Genomic DNA, 21,621 nt, shown 5'->3' on the forward strand with positions numbered 1-21,621 from the left:
AATCATTTTAATTTAAACATACTTTGTGTCAAGATCATTTAAAATAGTTTTTGTACATATATTCACCTCTGAAACCATTTTATCTTATGTAATACCTGTTAGAAATACTAAACAGCTTCAGTCAAGTTTAATAGATGTACTAATAGAGAATAATTTTTTTTTATTAAAATTCTATTGTAAAAAGTTAATAATACAAAGATTACAATAGATAATGCACAAAACAATCATAGCAGAAATTTGTTCAAATCAATCTAAAAAATCCATTTTACATCCCCATATCACATTGCTTAACTGTATGTTGATTCATTGAAACATTGCAAGTAAACTGTCAACAGCCCAAGTAAAAATTGTTACCCTTTGGACTGTGTCAATCATCTCTGCTTTCAGTTTTTATAAACTTTGTCATAACATGAATGTTATCATATTCATACCAGAGTTCATTGGTTTTAAATTTTGCCCATTAAGATTTGAAATGGCTTCATCCCCATATTTGCATTTTGTGTGTGTTTTGTGCCTACACTGACTGCAGAATTCAGGTCATTTTTTAACATGCGTTACATGTAAAAGCCAGACTTCCTGTGATGGTTTAACAAACTAAAAGAAAATGTTTGTCTATCTCAGCTTCAGTATCATGTTCCATAGTAATACTTAATGAGAAAAAGACATGTTGACTTTAATGCTTTATTTGGTTCTATATTTATTGAGCTTGGAATCTTGGAGATTCAGCTGTAGGATTGTGAGTGTTGTCAAGGGACTGAGACTTTAACAAAATAAATATTAGAACTTTTCACCAGTTTTGTACTTTTTTTTTATTGTCATTTAATAACAGCATAACAATGTCTGCCCATGAGCAAGTATGACTATTACATTTATTGTGTACACAAATTCACACATTCAACTTGACATTTTACATTTCTTATGAACATCACAAGAATTGTTTCTTTATGTAGTGTTTTACTGGAGGATCAAGTGAATGCCTTACATATAGTCGCCATATGGTCTAATCCACAAGCCATTCTGGTTGCCTCAGCTGGTAAAGCTACCTGCAACAGAGAACACAACACTTAAAACTCTGGTCATCTTTTACACTGACAATTAAACAGCACAAATCTATTAAAATTGTGGCCAACATGCTTTACAAACAATTTGGTAATTTATAAACATTGTCTTTAAGTGTGAACCACTACCAAGTTGAGTCTTCTTTTCTTCTTCTTCTTTTCTTCTTCTTTTCTTCTTCTTTTCTTCTTCTTTTCTTCTTCTTTTCTTCTTCTTTTCTTCTTTTCTTCTTCTTTTCTTCTTCTTTTCTTCTTCTTCCTTCTTAATTATTAGTGTTGAAGGGGATCGAGATTTATCTGCCAGTGGGTTTGAACTCGAGACTTTTGTTCGAATTTATCATGAGCTTTTTGCCGACTCGACCACGCCTCCAACACAATTAAGCGTTACGTGTCAACTGGTTATGCGCCATTGAGGCCATTGACTCCGATTTCAGCCTGCTTTTCTTTTTGGATTTGCTTCCATAGCCTTTGTCCAACCAAGAACAAACTACAAGGCAGCAGTTGTTTAATTTTGGAGTTGTCTCTCCTAGAAGAGTGGCTGTCCCCAGCTAACGAGCCTCATCTGCCCGAGGGTTCGAACTCGAAACTTTTCGGTTTAGCAACCATGAGCTATACCGACTCGACCACGCCGATCCCTCCAAGTTGAGTAATTATATTTATATTTAGGCAAAAATTATCTAATGTATAAATTCCAAATCACCTAGCAGAATGACCACCCCTAAAGCAAAATTAAAGATATTTCTTTTAGATTTAGTTCTTTTAGAACTTTATTTTACATAGATTTTATTTGTTTCTTCTGGATTTATCTTAAATAAGAAAATCATGTCAACAAAGAAGATTAACACACTGAAAGTAATTGGTATTATTACAACATTTGCATTGCCCCTAGACAATCAAAAAGTAGTATGTAAATAAATGACAACTCTAGTGAAAGTAATGGTGACAACAAATACAACTTACTCTCCAGGGGAAAAATTGATTTTTGTCTTCACCTAGCCCTAAAACACCATGGTTGTTTCTGCCCCATGTGTAGACATCTCCTTTATCTGTAGAAATCATTCAATTAAAACATTTTGAGTTCATTGATTACAAAGAAGTTTTTACTGTACAAATAATTCAATTAAAACATTTTGAGTTCATTGATTACAAAGAAGTTTTTACTGTAGAAATAATTCAATTAAAACATTTTGAGTTCATTGATTACAAAGAAGTTTTTACTGTAGGAATAATTCAATTAAAACATTTTGAGTTCATTGATTACAAAGAAGTTTTTACTGTAGGAATAATTCAATTAAAACATTTTGAGTTCATTGATTACAAAGATAAAAAAACAAATGGTAGCTGCAGTGAGGTTAATGTAATTAGTAATAAAACAGATAGTATTAGTTACCTCACAAGTTAAAGACAGTTACAAGTACTATGGACGTTTCGACCCAAGGTCTTCGTCAGCACACAACAGTGTGATTACAGATTAGACAAAAAAAGACAAACAGTAACACATTTTTTGACTTAGCTCGACAGTGAAAACACGTCTTGTCTGCTAGCCACGATATCCAAAAGAAAAGACGCGTGAGAAGGACGCTTGGACACCGTATAGGGGTGGGGTTGGGGGCGTGGTGTATGCGGGAGGGGGGGGGTTGTTAGGTGAAAGATATCTGTTCATTCAAGCCATCGGGTGCCCGTGTACCAAATTTAAGTATTAGTCGCGTTTCAGTGCTAAGGCGATTTTTAAAATTGTGGCAAAACCGAACGGCGGTTACACAAAAGTCCTTTTTTAAGTCATGCCCACTCTTGTTGAAGTGTTTGGCCACAGGAAGACCGTCTTCATTGTTGATTGATCGCAGGTGTTGGCTAACCCTGTCAGACAATCTTTTCCCCGTTTGTCCGATATAAAAGATGTTGCAACGCCTGCACTGGATGACGTAAACTACGTTGCGGGACTCACAGTTGAAGTGATTTTTAATTTTGAGGGTTCCCTTCGGCAGCTGCAGTGATTCAACCTGAAGGGTGAAATGACAGGTATTGCATTTACGGGGACAAGGAGTGGTGCCAAAACCGGTGTTGGTAGTGGGTGGCAGGCGGCTGCGAACTAAAAGGTCTCTAAGGTTGCGTTCCCTTCTATACACAACCAAAGGATTCTGTTGAAATAAATGGCCTAAATGGGGGTCTGACTTGAGGATAGAATAATTTTTTATAATGATATTTTTAGCCAAAACTGAATGAGGATGGTAGGGTAAGATGAGTTTAGTTCTATCTGACTTTTGTTTTGGAAATTGTTGAAGGGAGGCTTGGTGGTCAACAGTTGTTATGCGGTGTAGTGCTGACTGGAGTATATGCTCCGGGTATGACCGGAGTCGGAAGAACTGTAGTAGCTCATGGGCCTTGATCCAAAAGTCGTCATCATCTTGACAAATACGTCGCAGTCTTAATAATTGTGAGAATGGTATAGAATTTTTGCAGGCCGGGGGGTGTGACGAAGAGTAAAGCAGATATGAATGTGAATCGGTTGGTTTGTAATATACAGTCGTCCCAACGTTGGTTGTGTTAAGCGATATTGTCATATCCAGGAAGTTAACAGAACTCTCTGAAATTTCAGAGGTAAATTTAATGTTTGGGTGGTAGTTGTTGCAGAATGATATGAAATCTTGCAGTTCTTCTTCTGCCATCTCTGTGATACCTAACCCATCATCAATGTACCGCCGATAAAAACATGGAATTCTGCCAGTGTATTTTTCCTGGATTTGACCCTCCAGGTAACCCATGAAGAGACACGCATAACTAGGACCCATTTTAGTTCCCATAGCTACCCCACTTATTTGGTCAAAGAACTGACCATCGAACTCGAACGAGTTGAGGTTGAGAACTAACTCGGTTAATCTAAGTATGGTATTACTGTCAATAGAGGGATGGGGGTTCACATTAAAGAAGTGTTTAATAGCTAGTAGACCGTCTTTGTGGGGTATCGAGGTGTATAACGACACCACGTCTAATAAGAAAATTAATCTCGGTTTATTGCTAGTGAATTTTAAAGATTCTAAAGTTAAAATCGCATGGTTGGTATCTTTGAGGTACGATGGTAGTGCCTCAACTCTGGGTTTAAACACACTGTCCAGAAAGGATGATATAGTTTCAGTAGGTGAGTCCCGCAACGTAGTTTACGTCATCCAGTGCAGGCGTTGCAACATCTTTTATATCGGACAAACGGGGAAAAGATTGTCTGACAGGGTTAGCCAACACCTGCGATCAATCAACAATGAAGACGGTCTTCCTGTGGCCAAACACTTCAACAAGAGTGGGCATGACTTAAAAAAGGACTTTTGTGTAACCGCCGTTCGGTTTTGCCACAATTTTAAAAATCGCCTTAGCACTGAAACGCGACTAATACTTAAATTTGGTACACGGGCACCCGATGGCTTGAATGAACAGATATCTTTCACCTAACAACCCCCCCCCTCCCGCATACACCACGCCCCCAACCCCACCCCTATACGGTGTCCAAGCGTCCTTCTCACGCGTCTTTTCTTTTGGATATCGTGGCTAGCAGACAAGACGTGTTTTCACTGTCGAGCTAAGTCAAAAAATGTGTTACTGTTTGTCTTTTTTTGTCTAATCTGTAATCACACTGTTGTGTGCTGACGAAGACCTTGGGTCGAAACGTCCATAGTACTTGTAACTGTCTTTAACTTGTGAGGTAACTAATACTATCTGTTTTATTACTAATTTGATTACAAAGAAGTTTTTACTGTACAAATAATTCAATTAAAACATTTTGAGTTCATTGATTACAAAGAAGTTTTTACTGTAGGAATAATTCAATTAAAACATTTTGAGTTCATTGATTACAAAGAAGTTTTTACTGTAGAAATAATTCAATTAAAACATTTTGAGTTCATTGATTACAAAGAAGTTTTTACTGTAGAAATAATTCAATTAAAACATTTTGAGTTCATTGATTACAAAGAAGTTTTTACTGTAGAAATAATTCAATTAAAACATTTTGAGTTCATTGATTACAAAGAAGTTTTTACTGTACAAATAATTCAATTAAAACATTTTGAGTTCATTGATTACAAAGAAGTTTTTACTGTAGAAATAATTCAATTAAAACATTTTGAGTTCATTGATTACAAAGAAGTTTTTACTGTAGAAATAATTCAATTAAAACATTTTGAGTTCATTGATTACAAAGAAGTTTTTACTGTAGGAATAATTCAATTAAAACATTTTGAGTTCATTGATTAAAAAGAAGTTTTTACTGTACAAATAATTCAATTAAAACATTTTGAGTTCATTGATTACAAAGAAGTTTTTACTGTAGGAATAATTCAATTAAAACATTTTGAGTTCATTGATTACAAAGAAGTTTTTACTGTAGGAATAATTCAATTAAAACATTTTGAGTTCATTGATTACAAAGAAGTTTTTACTGTAGAAATAATTCAATTAAAACATTTTGAGTTCATTGATTACAAAGAAGTTTTTACTGTAGGAATAATTCAATTAAAACATTTTGAGTTCATTGATTACAAAGAAGTTTTTACTGTAGAAATAATTCAATTAAAACATTTTGAGTTCATTTATTACAAAGAAGTTTTTACTGTACAAATAATTCAATTAAAACATTTTGAGTTCATTGATTACAAAGAAGTTTTTACTGTAGAAATAATTCAATTAAAACATTTTGAGTTCATTGATTTCAAAGAAGTTTTTACTGTAGAAATAATTCAATTAAAACATTTTGAGTTCATTGATTACAAAGAAGTTTTTACTGTAGGAATAATTCAATTAAAACATTTTGAGTTCATTGATTACAAAGAAGTTTTTACTGTAGAAATAATTCAATTAAAACATTTTGAGTTCATTGATTACAAAGAAGTTTTTACTGTACAAATAATTCAATTAAAACATTTTGAGTTCATTGATTACAAAGAAGTTTTTACTGTAGAAATAATTCAATTAAAACATTTTGAGTTCATTGATTACAAAGAAGTTTTTACTGTAGGAATAATTCAATTAAAACATTTTGAGTTCATTGATTACAAAGAAGTTTTTACTGTAGAAATAATTCAATTAAAACATTTTGAGTTCATTGATTACAAAGAAGTTTTTACTGTAGAAATAATTCAATTAAAACATTTTGAGTTCATTGATTATAAAGAAGTTTTTAGCTTCTTATACAGTTTTTGAAATATACATCACCAAATTTTCTTATGATCATGTAGTTCTTTTTAATTAGTATGCTCTATTTTTTTATATCTTAGTTAAGTTACTTAAAAAGAAGACTAATTAAGCTTAGAGGTAATGATCCATGGATTAATTTTTAAATATTTATGATCCTTGTAATTGGTTACATATTGGTTCTGTAAAGGCAGTCTAAACTTTAAAACAAAAGAATTTTATTTACCAGTTCTGGCAGCTACGTAGGTCAGACCGCATTCAATGTCTACAACCTTGATGTCTGGTGACAATTCATTCCGGCCAAAAATTGGTTCAGGAATTTTGGAGGGAGTAGCTGTATTTTCTAAATTGGGCCCTTTACCCAGAATTCCATAACCCCAAACAAAAACTTGACCTTTGTCTGAAAAGCATTGGTCAGGATTTAAATATAAAAATGTTATGGCCAGAAACTTTCTTCATGCAAAAACATAACTTCTCAAGCATATTTTACATACAAATCTACAAGTATTTGCAGTTTAACACAATTTAAAAAATCAATTAGGAATCTGAAGTCTAAAACACATTCTTCCATTTATTTGCAGCCTAATACTGTTTCTTATTGAGTGAAACTGTTTCTTCAAACTTCTTAATTTATACTGCCAACCCTGCACTAATTTAATAACAAAACAAGTTTATACTGTCCTCAGTAACCTCTACTAGTCTAGTCTAATTCTATCTATCTACCCTATGACACTGACCAATTAACGTAATAACCAATGAGGATTTGTATCTCACCATTGATTAGAGCACATTGTGACCCTCCTGCCACAGCCTTCAGCACTTTCCCACAATGCAACACTGGTATATGCTTTGGTACACTGAGCTGGGTCTCAGTGGTGACCAGACCAAGCTGGTTGTACTCAGAGTTTCCCCAACCAAACAGCTCCCCTTTATCTGTTGGAAACATTGAGACATTCAAAGAAAACTAAACAGAAAGTTAGATGGGTTTTAAAAATGTATTTAATTTAAACATTTTCAAAACAACTCCTGAACAATACTGACTTAGAAAACTCAAATTTAAACAGAACAATAAATTATTCAGCAATAAATATTTTAATACTATTTTACTTCAGCACACTGAGTATGTGGGACGGAGTGGCCTGGTGGTAGAGAGCTGGACTGCTAACCCGTAGGTCTCGAGTTCGAATCCGGGTTCAAGTCAGTAGACCGTCCCTGAGTCAACCCAGCTCTGATGGGTACCTAACTCACGTTAGGGAAAGTGAAGGCGGCTGGGCATAGTGCTGACCACACTATCTCTTCATATGCCGAGGTCACAGAAACAAGCGAACTCTACTTCACTTGCCCCATAAACCGTCAGGTTTGAAAGGGAACTTTACTTTACTTACACTGAGTATGTGGTAAACTGAATTTTATAAACATTTCAGTTTAACATCTGAAGCAAAATTGTATTTACTTTATTTACTAAAAGAATATGAAATAACACATTTTTTTAGCTTTATAAGTACAAACCTGAAACAGCCAAAGTGCAGTCGCCTCTTGAGCCAATGGAGACAATTTTCTCACCTTCTATATCACCTTTCACTCTTTCTAGCTTTCCAACATTTTTAAAATGCCCCAAACCTAGAGGGTAGACAACAAAATTTTAGAATTTGCTTACTATTAAAATTTGACCTGATATATAACTAATTAAAAAACTTACTTTATAGTAATTAGTCCTTTGAAATAATGAGCGGATTAATATTAATTGCAGCAGTCTAAACTTCTAATTTGTTTACCTGTCTGTCCATCTGCCCCGAGCCCACAACTGTAGACATGTCCAGACTCAGTGAGGACCAGTGTGTGGTCTTGCCCACATACAACCTGACAAGTGAAAATACTGTAAGTGAACCAAAACTATTCTTATTGTATAAAATTCTCTTTTAATAAAATAAGTGCTATTGTAATCTATAGAAAAAATGGATAGAGATTTAGTTTTATAAATATGTATTTTCTTGGATGTAACAATAAAGTTAACAAAGGGAAGCACCTTGACAATATCTGGTGGTGTATCTGTCAATTTGTTAATCGCTTGATTTTTACTGAAAAAATGTTAAGTTCTGAATGAAGCAAATACAAAAACAATGCATTTTATTTTTTAAATAAAATGCACATTACTGTAACTTAATTTGAAAGAGGTTTAAATTTTTAAAATAACTTTAAATTATGAATATATATGAAGTAATACATTATTTTTTAAAACTATATTTATACGACCAAATGTAGAATTATATTCTATGTTACTAAAATATACAAAAATTAAAACTTACTTGTAAGTTTCCCCCTCCACAATGGACCTTCCACACTGACCATATGCATTATTCCCTAAGGTGAAAACTGCCAACAAGTATTTAATAGGTAAAAACGGTGGTCATATTTTATTCCAAACTTAAGGATGCTACACAATTATTAATTATACACCTTGAACTAACACACACAAAATTGAGCAGATGGGCTTAATTTTTTTCTACAAATGAACCTTCACAAACCTCCTTCATCCTCTATAACAAAGACTGAATGAGAACGTCCACATGCCATGGTTACAACTTTACACTCATCTGGTTTCATCAATGGCAGTCTAATCCTAGCAGGCTCTATCAACATATCCAGGATTCTACCTGAAACAAAAATGGAGGTGAAAATGATCAACTACTTCCAGTTGCTCTACGACATGAAAGTAAAGAACCCTTTCAGACAACAGGTCAACAGGTAAAGAGAAATAAAATTTATAGTTTTTCTTTAGTATTGTTGTAAGAATGGGTTATCTAGTCAGCTTTTTATCAGGTGATTTGCTGTTCCTGATTCTAGTCAGGGTTTCATCCCATTGCACTTGAATACATGCTACCATTCACCAGTAAATAGTATATGCAAACATGATTCACAGCAAATGCCATCTCTTTAAATGTTGGTGTCAAGGTATTGTTATTTTGCAAAGATATTTCTTTATTAATGGTAAACAAAAATTACCCTAATTTTAGAAAATGAAAGCTGAAAATTTGTAAAAATTACTGTTATTATTCTTTTTTTTCTTCAAAAGCATAATTATTAAATTACTAAAAACAGTCACCTGATACAAAAAATATTTCTTGCTAAATTTTAACAGTTTTTAAAAGTACACATGTCTTTCTAAATCCCAGATAATGTTCCCAGAATAGGGGTCGGCGTGGTCGAGTATGTAAAGCTCATGGTTGCTAAACCGAAAACTCTCGAGTTCGAATCCTTGGGCAGATGAGGCTCGTTAGCTGGGGACAGCCACTCTTCTAGGAGAGACAACTCCAAAATCAAACAACTGCTGCCTTGTAGTTTGTTCTTGGTTGGACAAAGGCTATGGAAGCAAATCCAAAAAGAAAAGCGGGCTGAAATTGGAGTCAATGGCCTCAATGGCGCATAACCAGTTGACACGTATCCTTAATTGTGATGGAGGCGTGGTCGAGTTGACAAAAGCTCATGGTTGATACATTCGAAAAAAAAAAGTCTTGAGTTCAAACCCTCTGGCAGATAAAGGCTCGATCCCTTCCAACACTAAAAATTAAGAACGAAGAAGAAGAAGTTCCCAGAATATGACAAATTTACTTGAAACAATTAAACAACTTGTGACAACTCACCAGAACCTTTAGGTGAACCTTCATGAAACCCAATCTGAGAGTCTGTGTTTAAACCTGTAGCTACAATAAATCTCTTCTTCTCGGACTTGACTGCCATTACAGTAAATCCATAGCCGCAAGCTATGTCATAGGGCTAAAAGATTTTTACCAGTAAAGTTACTTGCATGTCATATTCAATTTTCATTAATATTTTAAACCAGATTTTGCATGACACACACAGAGGAATGTCAGAATATTGAATTTGAGTAATGACATGTAATAGCTGAAAACTCTATACCTTCAAATGATTTATATCAAAAAATCTAACTCTGGCAGGTCTGTTAATCTTCTGAATTTGTACCTGATGACTTATGAACTTCAAATCTGGTCTGACATAGCTGGGTATGCCTGAAAAAATGCATATCAATACATAAAGAGGAGGTCGGCAAGGTAGGATAGGTTAAGCTCATGGTTACTGAACCACAACATCCTGTGTTCAAACCCCTGGGCAGATGAGGCTCTGTAGCTGGGGTCAGCCACTCATCTAGGAGAGAAAATTCCAAAATAAAGCAACTGCTGCCTTGTAGTTTGTTCTTGTTTGGACAAAGGCTATGGAAACAAATCCAAAAAGAAAAGAAGGCTGAAATCGGAGTCAATGTCCTATATATGGTACGTAACATAGTTGACAAGCAATACTAAATTGTGTTGGAGGGAATCCCTTCCAACACTAAAATTAAGAACAAAGAAGAAGAAGAATACATCAGAAGCTTATTTTTTAAAAAAATCATGTTACCAAACAGCTGGGCAATCAATGAATTAAAGTCAACAAGTAAAAAATTCCATAATAAAATGCAATTTTTTGGTTACAAGATAAAAGAAACACTGCAAAGTTGTTGACAATAGAATCTCTATTAGAATAGCATCAACAGTAAAGATAATAAAGCATAACTATGGCAACTAGCGTACAACTGTTAACCAGAAAGTCCCTAACTCCGATCCCCGGTTCTGAAGGGTACCTGACTCATGTAAGGCAAAGTAAAGGCAGCTGGTCATAATGCTGACCCACACTATCCCTTTATATGCAGTGATAACAGAAACAGGTCAAAAGTTTACTTTTACAACTTGAATGCTTACTATAGCAACTGAAGAACAGATTGCCATCTGGGATAACAAGGTTAACAAAAAGATTCCTTGGCGAGCACACCCTACTTTCCATATCTTATACCTATCAGTGCTGGGTGATTTCAATGACACCCCTTAACTACAACATCTAACTACATTTTCACCAGTCAATAATCTCATTCAAATTTCTAATTAATACGTCAAGAGTAAAAAAAAGAAGTCAATTTGTGATTCCTATAATAAATTCTCCATTCCATTTTCTACTTAAAAAGATAATTGTACATTTTAAAATCATTTTTAGTTTTAGAATATTTATATTTAAAAAGTCAATGAGGTAATAATAATGATAAATTCTGAGCAATCATAAACAACAGTTATCACTATTTGTTTTCTTTAAGCTGCTATTGTGCAAGGAGAATACTTGCTAATTATAAACTTTTAAACTATGAACTTTACTTTTACTTGTAATCTAGTTAACCTACCAATGGCACCAGAATTTACATATCCCCAGGCATATATGATGGAGGCCTTTGTAGGATTTTCTCCAACATATTCATTTACTATTTCTTTCTTCGCCTCACGCTTTGCATAGTTTTTCCTCCAATTGTTTCTGCGAGGGATAATAGAGAAACCTGCTAGAGATGTGGCCAGCAGTTTATGTGCAGACCCACAATGCTGACATAGCTGGCTGACACCTTGTGTCATCAAATGTAGTGGGAATGTCATTTGTTTTCTGTCATTGGAAAAAATTTACAAAAAGTCAATAAATTAAAAAAGTAAAGTAACAAATTATGAATCAAAATGAGGCATAGTTAGGCATTATTATGAATTTAATTTCAAGTTTTAATTAATTGATTTTCCACAACAATGGATGAATTAAAAATTTCTAACCTTGCATAATTCAGTAGGCTAGGCCTAAATGTAAATAGTGAATAAGTAGGGCCTAAATATAAATGATAAGATTACACCTAAGTCATTTAGAACTTACGTCTTAAGAATAAGATGTAGTCTATCAGTGGGGTAAGAGGTCGTCCATAAAGGACGTCACACTTGTAGGGGGGAGGGGTGGTCTGTAATTTTGTGACGGTGTGTGATGAGGGGGAGTGAGGGGGGGGGGGGGTTCAGATGGTGGGATGTCACATTTTTGGATTAACAAAAATAAATGTTAGAAAACTAATTTTAGCAGTTATTTCGGGTTTTAGAAAACTGTTTTAATAAATTGTAATAGGAATTGATTAAACTACTCTTTGTTGAGAGAGTTCTGACAAGATTTTGGAAAAATGTCGACGTTTTAAGAAAAATTCAACAGCAATTTTGAGGGGGGTTGTAGGATGAGGTGTGACATCATTTTAGGGGGGGGGTGTGGCTTTTTGTGACGATGTGTAATGGAGGGGAGGGAGGTAAAAATCGTCAAAAAAGTGTGACGTCATTTATGGATGACCCCTAAACTGTGTGTGTTCTTATATTTATAATTATATCTTACGAGCCGACCCGCGGCAAATCATACACCGCTATTTAGTTGTTTTATTTTCTACTTTTCAGTAATTCATAAATTGTGAATTCGACAGTACCAATGCTGCCACTGAAAATATTTGCTTTAAAACACTATCAGTAGCTCGTTAAGGACAATACCCCCCTCCTTTCCCCCAACCCGTACCCTAAACCACCACCCACCCCCCCTCCCGTGAAAGCAGCCTCCTCTTAGTTACCTCCCCTAAGATTAAAATCGTTTCAAACTACATTATCTGCCCCTAATAGCCGTCACTAAACCCGGCTCTACGATTGTAAACATTTAGCGTGAACCACAGCTCACCAGATCATGTAGGGGTGGGGGTGGTAGGGAGCGTTCTTACAGGTTGTTTTCTAACGTCTCCAAGAAGAGAATTATATATATAGATGGATGTTTTCACACCTTTGTTATTTATTGATTAATTAAAGTTTCTTATTGCATTATTTATCATTTAAAACCAGATTTTGCATGACTCATGACATAATAATTCAGTACCCACATGTATGTCTTACACTTACACTTGAGTTACACTCAGCTAGGCTAATCACTCAACACTGTCTTATTACGTCTTCAGAATAGTACTACACACTAACACAGTAACAGTTCAGTACCTAGAGAATCTAGATCTAGTGTCCTAGTAATACTAGTATAATAATTAATATCAACAATCCTTTTTTTTTTTTTTGCCACTTGACTTTTGTTTTGCCTTTTTTTTGCCCTTTTCGGCCTTTTTACAAGCTTTTATTTAACTCACTTCCTCTGTCGTAAGTCGTCAGTCTGTCGTCAGTCTAGATAGAAACGTAGGAGTGAAAATTCGGACAGTTCGACTTGACCGATACGATTCACACTTGGCACGTGGGTCAAGACATGAAGACAATGCAATCTGAAACTAAATTTGACTTAATTGGATGCCTAATTAATTTTTTATGAATTAATTAAAATTTGGACCGAATCAATAGGCATGTCTATCCAACTAGGGACTTTGAGAAAATTTTCAAAATGATTTACCTAGGTTAAAAAGCATATCATCTTAAAGAGCTACATCAGATTAAGACAAAACAGTTTACTTTTTCAAAATTGGACATTCTGTTTTAAAGTTATGATTTTTTTACTGAATTAAAAGTTACTATAGGATTTGGTGGTAAATTTCGCGGGCAAATTTTGTGTGTTCTTCATATAAACCAATGCCAAATCTCTATTACATGGAAATTTGTATTCAAATTTTCAGAGTTTCAAGATTAATATGTTATGAAGCAATTAAACTTAACATATTTGTAAAAATATGAAAGGGATGACAAAATGTGTGCCTTGAGGTGATGCAACCCCCCTAATTTTGTAAAGTGACTTTTTTCAAGTTTATCATTATTCTAAATCTAACAGGTTATCAATATCAATATTATGCCACAATCTGAATGTGTTAAGAGTCACTTTAAGGGACCTCATAACCTGGAGCTTTGTAATGTAATTTTAGACTCATTTCTCTCCAACCGGTAAAGGTTCGGATATCGCCAAACATAAATCTAGACAAAAATAAATAGACAGTTAAATTAGTTAAAAAAGAATTACTCCATTAATGGTATTAATAAAAACATATTTTAATATAAATTACATAGTAATTTACATAGTAATTTATGACCACAACACTAACAAAATAACAAATCGCCTTGAACAACATCAGTTAATAACTAATAAGTAATGTACTGTCAATAGAGGCGCTAACATTGTCATCCTACTCCTCTTTTATTTGCAATCCAATAGGCTACTCCAAGTGAATCTACACTTTACTGCTGACTTTTTTCTTTAACTTAAAAAAATTATTATACTTCTAAAACAGATCTCCCCTCTTTAACATTCCACTTATGTTTAATCCTCGCCCCCTCCATTCTACAAAAAAGTAGATAAAATTTCCTGTCTCTAGCATCCTATCCTGAAGTTATTCTGGCATGAAGATGACTTACAACAAGTTGTAGCATTATAATTTAGTTGTTCTCCTAATTGCAAAACCTATGCTGCTGTCTTCTGTGCATTTTTCTTGTTACTGGCAAAAATGTAGAGCGCAAAGCCATCATAATTCTGTCCTTCTGTGAACTAACAAGAAGCTCCAAGTCCTGAAGAGATTTGGAAGGCCACTCCATTTGAATTACTGAAATAAGAAGAAATAAAAGCTTTGAATGCTATCTTTTTTTTTATTATATGATACTAGAAAGTAATATGTTAACTTGTACACTCAAGTTTCTATATTGTTCCAAGAAAACGAAATGCTAATTCAGTTTTGGTCCAACACTAAATATTTTGAAAAACAATAAAATATTGTCTTTTTAATAAAATATAATGATTCAACATTGTTAAAATATAAATATCAGTTGCAGATGCCTTTAATTACTTGAGATTTTAATAGATACATAATAGGTATCATTGTTCTTAACCAAATCGACCATTATCGATAATAGGTAACTATCGCCATTTGCCGATCGTCGGCTGAAATTTTAAGGCCATGTTCACTTCGCGAGGCATTATCTAATTCATGCGAGGGTTAAATTTACAAAATAAAGACTTTATAAGAAACTTAAAACAAAAATCTAGGTGTATCTTTAAAAAAAAACGACTATCTGGTTTAGATATTAAATAAATTAAATATTTATACATACCTGTCCGAGAAGTGTGAATTACTCGAAGATACGTCGATGGTGAAGAGAAAAAGTTTTAATCAATAGAAAGGTGGATTATTCCTAGGTCGATATTCATGACGATTTGAGTGAAGTGAATAATTTTTAAATGAGAATCTGGCTTTATACAGTGAGCTATGTTTTGCCTGACGGAAACCAGAATCAAGTTTGATACGGCGGCGGTAGCGCAGTTTCCGGCCCGAGATTTGACGGATATCGTAGTCCCTAATCCAACCACAACACACGCCTCATCACGTTCAATAGCTGCGCCATCACCTTCAGTAGGCGCGCCATCACGTTCAATAGATGCGCAATGGTTTTTAGTCATGTCACACTATTGTAAATAAAACATGTAAAGTACTGAAAAAAAATTTCATAAAAAACGTTTTAATAACAAGCTTTTATGTAATGATGCACTAAAAAGTAGAAAATAAATTATACACTACTATTTAAATTACTATAAAGAAAAGCGTGGGTCTCTTCTCAAATATTAGATCTAGTAAAGGTATCCAATAGGTACTAAAGTACTAAAGTGACCCACGCTTTTCTTTATAGTAATTTAAATAGTAGTGTATAATTTATTTTCTACTTTTTAGTGCATCATTACATAAAAGCTTGTTATTAAAACGTTTTTTATGAATATTTTTTTTCTAATATGAAATTTCCCTCATACTCAAGAGTCAATCAATACTCATTCATAAGAAATTTAAGAATATTCAATATAGAATATAGATTTATAGATCTAGTATTTATAATAGTATAGATACTAGATTAGTAGATAGATCTAGATCTAAATCTAGATCTAGTTTAGTTACGGAATAGCTAAAACAAAACGGATCCCTTAAACTATTTTCCTACCTAATAAGTATAGATCTTTAAAGTTTATGCATTAGTTAATACAACTAGATCTAGAATCTAGATCTAGATCTAGAATCTAGGACCAAAGGTCTAGACTTGAAAAAAAGACTAAGGACAAGGTGCTAGACTTCAGAGGAAATTAACATTATTAACCTGTTATTATTTCCTGATCCTGGTTTTTTAGAAATTACGGGTAGGGTCCAAAAAAGTACTCAGCATATAAGTTGCAATATCTGTTTTTGCACTTTTTTTTTCTCACAACGACACAATGCTCAAAGAATTAAATATGCACATTATTTATAGATAAATAATATATATTTGTTGTTTGGAAGATGAAACTATCAGATATTATTTTTAATGTGCTTTAATATGATAAGTATAAATTTTGTTGAAAAATCTCTCACCCGTTCAAATTTTAGGTAAACACCGTAGTAGGGTCGTGTGCAACTGCTAAAGCGGTCAAAGAAGTAAACAACGTTAAAACAAAAAAAAAATCACAAGCGTATCGCCTTTCGGCTCTCACTCCGGCTAGAGGTAGATTCTAAATCTATATCCCTTTGTAGTAGACTTGTAACTTAAGTTTTTAAATTTAATTATGTATAAAATGAATATTCTGTTTCTCTCTTTACAAGCACTTTTGTCATATTTTATGTATCTAGAGACCATATTGAATTAAAATAAAATAATAGATTATTAGATTCATGTCTACTTTCCTCCCGTTGCCATTGGCATTACCAATTTTCGATACTCTTACTCTTAGTAAAAAAAAAAAATAACCACCATGACCATACTGGATTATTTAACATTTAGATCAAACTAGATGTACTAGGCCTAATAAAATTCATAATTAGTAATTATCATTAACAACTTACCTATATAGTATATGCCCAGTTCTAGAATACACTTATTTTTAATCTTGAAATATTATCCAGTTAAATCCAGATTGACTTGTCATGTGAACTCATGTGGATTAGTTAGATCTAGTAGATTAGAATTTAGCCTACTCAATTTACAAAGGCATCAGATAACCAGATATGAAAGTTTAAAAAAAAATTAAGGACTAGATATCTAGATCTTTATATCTAGAAATCTAGGTCACATGCATTGTTCAGTTTGTACTCAGTTGTGAGTTGTGACAACTCTGTTCAACTGAGTTAACATCTCATGAAGTGTGATATTGTATGATAATTATTAATTAGTTAAGTAAAGTTAAGGGTAGGTCTAGGAATCTACTGTCTTAGTCTAGGCTAAATTTGTTTTCTTGAAAGCATCTAGATCTAGATAATTTTAAATCTTAACTTTTGCCTGAAAAAATCAAGCTCTCTGGCCTGTTTTTCATTTATAACTTTAAAAAATAAACTTTTATCCTAGAGTTTACTAAGTGTTATTAGTGTAGGCATAGGGCTAACAAAATAGAAGACCTACTGTAATAATCTTATGGGCCCTAAACTTCAAAGATAAAACATTATATACTTAAAGTAGCCAAAATTCCTCCTTTAAGTGTCTGAAAGTGGGTGTGTTAAGTTTTAGTGTTGTAAAATAAAGTTCAGTCTTGGTAATAGAATTGTGGGGTTTGCGCTCTTTTCCTGTCTCATATCCTAATCTTGCATTAATAAAATAAACATGTCAAAGCTAGTCGTGTTTGTTAAAATGGTTTTAGTTACACTTATACTCTGTCCCCATCGCTCATTAAAAGGTGCCTATCATTTTTCCCCCACCTCAACCATTTTCTTGATGTTAATAATTGAAATTTTCTTTTTTTTTTCTAAGGGACAATGGCTCGTGGCCAGCAGAAGATTCAGTCCCAACAGAAAGCGGCAAAGAAAGCTGCTGATCTCAAAAAAAGCAGCACCACTTTTCAGGATCAAAAGAAAGCTGCAGCAAAGGCATTAGTCCATATGTGTCCTGTGTGCAAGGTATGTTTTTTTTAATTTTCAAAGTAAGTGAACACTAATATATCTTTGAAGAATAAACTGGCAATATTGTCCTAATATTCAGGCTCTTACTGGGATAAAGGCTGATATTTAAAACATTTACTTGATTTACCCTCTGTATAATCGTGGTAATAATGTTTGATGGTGAAATAATTGAATAAAATAGCTTTGTGTGAGTCAGTAAATATTTTGTTAAATATCCAGTGTGTCATTTTTTTAAAAAAGTTTTTATTACCTCACAGGCTCAGATGCCAGACCCAAAGACTTTCAAACAACATTTTGAAAACAAACACCCCAAGTCTACTCTCCCCCCTGAACTGCAAGATGTTTGACAGGTATGTCTTTTCTTCCTTGTACATACTGAAAGAAATAATTTTACCCTACCTGTTGCAATCAAAGAGTTTTGAGAGGTTATTGCCAATGAACTATTAAAGTTGTGTCTTCAGTATAAATAGCAAAAGTATAACTTTATCAACATTATCAGGATGACTATCTTTTATCCTCACTCTGTTAAAATCTTAAAATTGAGGTTTTTTCAAAGCACTTTTACAAAAAGGACTCCTGCTTTTTACTTTCTCGTATATACGAAGTATAGAGAAAGTATTGTAATCGTGCACAAAAATCACTTGAAATTTTAACAATTTTCACCGTATTACACCTCAGTCCTTCATCACATCCGAAGTATAGAGGTCTTATTTTAATCGGGCAAAAATTATCAATCCAGATTTATCAAAATTAAGAGGTTTTATGCGTAATCCAGTCTGAAAAACTGGGCTTTGCCATTATGTCTGTGTGTCTGTCTGTCTGTCCGTGTGTAAACACGATAACTTGAGTACCGTGACAGCTAGGTTTATGAAATTTCATATATAAGTATTTTATCAAATTCGTAGATCCGTATCAACTTTTGAGCCATTTCCGATAACCGGAAGTGGTACTTTTTCTACTTTGAATTTTTCAAAAGCCTATAACTTGAGTACTATTTCAGATAGATAAATGAAATTTCACTTGTAAGTAAAAGATCTAATTCTCTACCTTCTGTTAAATTTTGAGTAATTTCCATTGACCGGAAGTAGTAATTAACGCTACTTCCGATTTCTCAAAAAACTAATGTACATTTTTAAAGTACTAATAATATTGCGCACTATTATGCACTTTTTAGCACAATTTCCATTCTGGAGAATTGCGTTTATTAACCCGTCATTTCTGGATGGATGGATGAATGTATGGATGTGTGTCCGCAGCTTTAAGTCGTATCTCCTCCTCAACGAAGCAATATCGATGACTAGTTACAAAAACAATTATGTTAAGCAAGTTACGAGGATGAACATAGGCCATAAAAATTCCGGGTTTCTTTCATGGATTTCCCGGAAAAGCCAAAAAACCTCGAAAAAATTCAGTTTTTGGCCCATATCCCGGCAACCAGACCACTTAGCGACTTGAAACATGTACCAATCGATTCCTGCCACAATTTAGAACAATATTGCCGAAGAAAGTTTTCAAAAATACCCTTTCGTTTGGTCACAAAAATTTTTTTGAATTAATTAAAATTTGGACCGAATTAGTAGGCATTTTATGCAACCACACCACACGCGTCATCACGTTCAATAGCTGCGCCATCACGTTCAATAGCTGCGACATCACGTTCGGTAGCTAGGCGCGCAATGGTTTTTAGTCATGTAACTCTATTGTAAATAAAACATGTAAAATACTGAAAAAAAAATTAATAAAAAACGTTTTAATAACTAACCAATGGTTTTACTAACCCTGCTCTTGATTTACGCTACGACAGAGCTATTTTTAGATAACATAAGGAAATTGCGCTAAAATTGTCACCAGACTTTTTTTAATTACTTGTTTAATTTAGCGTTCACTTGATGTGCAATTCTTTTGTCTACGAGATTTTATTCTATTTTTAAAACTTTAAGTATTTAAAATGGATTAAAAATCATGTCGCTTGAGTTCCCATCCCTGTTGTTTTATATAAGAATATTCGAGAAAGTTTAGGGGAGATCACTCCCGGTTTATTAAAAAACAATTATTATGTTAACTCATTTGCTATTAATGCATCATGATGCGACAGCCAATACTTACGTATACCTATGGTGTTTCTGTTTTTTCCTATTAAAAAAAACAGTACATTCTAGCTTTTTTTGTTATTATTTATACTAAGTTTACGGACAAATTTTGCACTTCTTTTCACATAAACCATTGCTTTGGCATTATCTTAGTTTTCAGTTCGTTTTTAATAATCAGATAGTTAAATATAATGTATATTATGTTAGATATTTAAGCTGTTAAAATTAGCAATCAGAAGCAATTCTTGTAAAATCTTTAAATTATTTTTTTAAATAATAGAAATGATGCAAGACACTTAGTTGCAGACTTTGACCGCATAGTTGCATCACTAAACGATGAATACTATTAGAAAAACATTAAATTATATTTTTTTGAGATAACACATTTCTTTATTTAATAAGTATAGTTTGTGACATTTTAATAATTAAACAAATGATAGACTTATTTTTTAAAATTATTTCAAAGAAAAGTTGTTGGAGAGGTTACCTCCCTTAGCTTAGTGCCTGCTGAAGGTTTTTGAGATAGGCTTTAGTAGCAAATGAATTAATGTATGCTATTAAAATACCCTCTCTTCCTTACCACTTAGTGTTTACTGTATATTGTTCACCATTTTGCTACAGTGGTAATATTTGGTTTCCATCTTCTCCAGGCAGTTGAACATACTGAGTAAATCAAATTACACAACCAGCAGCTGCAGACATAGACATCAAAAACTGTTTACCTCTTTTGCTTAGAAATTAAAAGAGTACTTTAATCAAATTTTTTGAAGAGGTTGTAAATTTGACTATTTTAAGAATTAACCTCTTGTATTTTTTGGTACATCAAACTTTTACTTTATTTGTCTTTAAAAACAAAAATTTTTTTTATTGAGAATTATTTATGTGTGCTCATGGGTGACGTCTATATATTATCTTTGTCTTTGAACAATGGAGCCGGGAACACTTGGAAGTAATGTAAACAGTTCAAAGTAGATTGTTATTAACTTGAATGATATTAATGTTCTGTTTACTTATGAGACAGCTGTTAAACATAGGATATCTGTCAATTGAAGCTCACAACAGTGCTTTGTTTCTGTTTAGTAGTCACACTTATTCCATTCCAGGTTTTAAAATGGGCTGAAAGTATTTCACTTCATGAGAATGTGTATGGCTGGTGTATGCTTGGCCCATTTTTCATGTATCATGTTAATGAATAGTGTGTGGATTCTATACGAGAAGCAGTTCTGTTAATAAAGCCCTTGTCAACATTTTTGCCTTTATCATGTCAAAATTCTGAACAGCTAAAATAAACTTGGTACTAAACTGCACTTAAGAAATTCTTGAAGTTGAAGGTAATTTGCGTTGGTCAAATATCATGGAAATTTCATTTTGTTACGCGGTGTACAGTTAGGTGAATGGTGTATAATATTGTTACTATATTTTTTCACTTACACATAACATCAAACTCTTTGGCTCCATTGGTGTGGTTTTTATGTTTTTTTCTTTTAGTACTATGGCTAAGGTGTAATATTATTAATGCTGTCTATTACATGTGGTTTGTGTTTTTCACTGGAAAATGTGATTGCTATTCACAATCTCATTTCAGGTTTGTTATTATAGTCAG

At 33.3% G+C, this 21,621-nt stretch overlaps 1 protein-coding gene across 2 annotated transcripts; it reads right to left on the reverse strand.

Annotated features, from left to right (window-relative positions):
- Positions 1-786: 786 nt before the first annotated feature.
- LOC131943706 (RCC1-like G exchanging factor-like protein) lies at positions 787-16,184 on the reverse strand. Of its 2 annotated transcripts, none has more exons than XM_059303917.1 (13): positions 16,163-16,184; positions 11,458-11,708; positions 10,152-10,261; positions 9,875-10,007; positions 8,759-8,887; positions 8,540-8,606; positions 8,260-8,311; positions 8,009-8,093; positions 7,743-7,853; positions 7,008-7,166; positions 6,460-6,633; positions 2,016-2,101; positions 787-1,043 (listed from the first exon to the last, which is right to left on the reverse strand). In XM_059303917.1, the coding sequence occupies exons 2-13, from the start codon at positions 11,699-11,701 to the stop codon at positions 966-968; spliced, it is 1,428 nt and encodes a 475-aa protein (XP_059159900.1). In that variant the 5' UTR covers positions 11,702-11,708; positions 16,163-16,184; the 3' UTR covers positions 787-965. The 2 variants fall into 2 exon arrangements, with proteins under 2 accessions (XP_059159900.1, XP_059159901.1); XM_059303918.1 differs by lacking the exon at positions 16,163-16,184 and adding an exon at positions 16,010-16,064.
- Between the last annotated feature and the right edge of the window lie 5,437 nt (positions 16,185-21,621).

The sequence above is a fragment of the Physella acuta genome, unplaced genomic scaffold, assembly GCF_028476545.2.
Source record: "Physella acuta isolate Inbredline_101_S28 unplaced genomic scaffold, ASM2847654v3 ptg000465l, whole genome shotgun sequence".
NCBI classification, from domain to species: domain Eukaryota; kingdom Metazoa; phylum Mollusca; class Gastropoda; family Physidae; genus Physella; species Physella acuta.

What these genes read in the sequence shown, in the direction of transcription:
- LOC131943706 (XM_059303917.1), bottom strand. Translation starts at nt 11,701, where the DNA reads ATGACATTCCCACTACATTTGATGACACAAGGTGTCAGCCAGCTATGT. An exon ending in TGTAAATTCTGGTGCCATTG is followed by an intron (nt 10,262 to 11,457) that starts GTAGGTTAACTA and finishes GCATTTTTTCAG; the next exon opens with GCATACCCAGCTATGTCAGA. An exon ending in AGGTTCACCTAAAGGTTCTG is followed by an intron (nt 8,888 to 9,874) that starts GTGAGTTGTCAC and finishes TTTTTGTTTCAG; the next exon opens with GTAGAATCCTGGATATGTTG.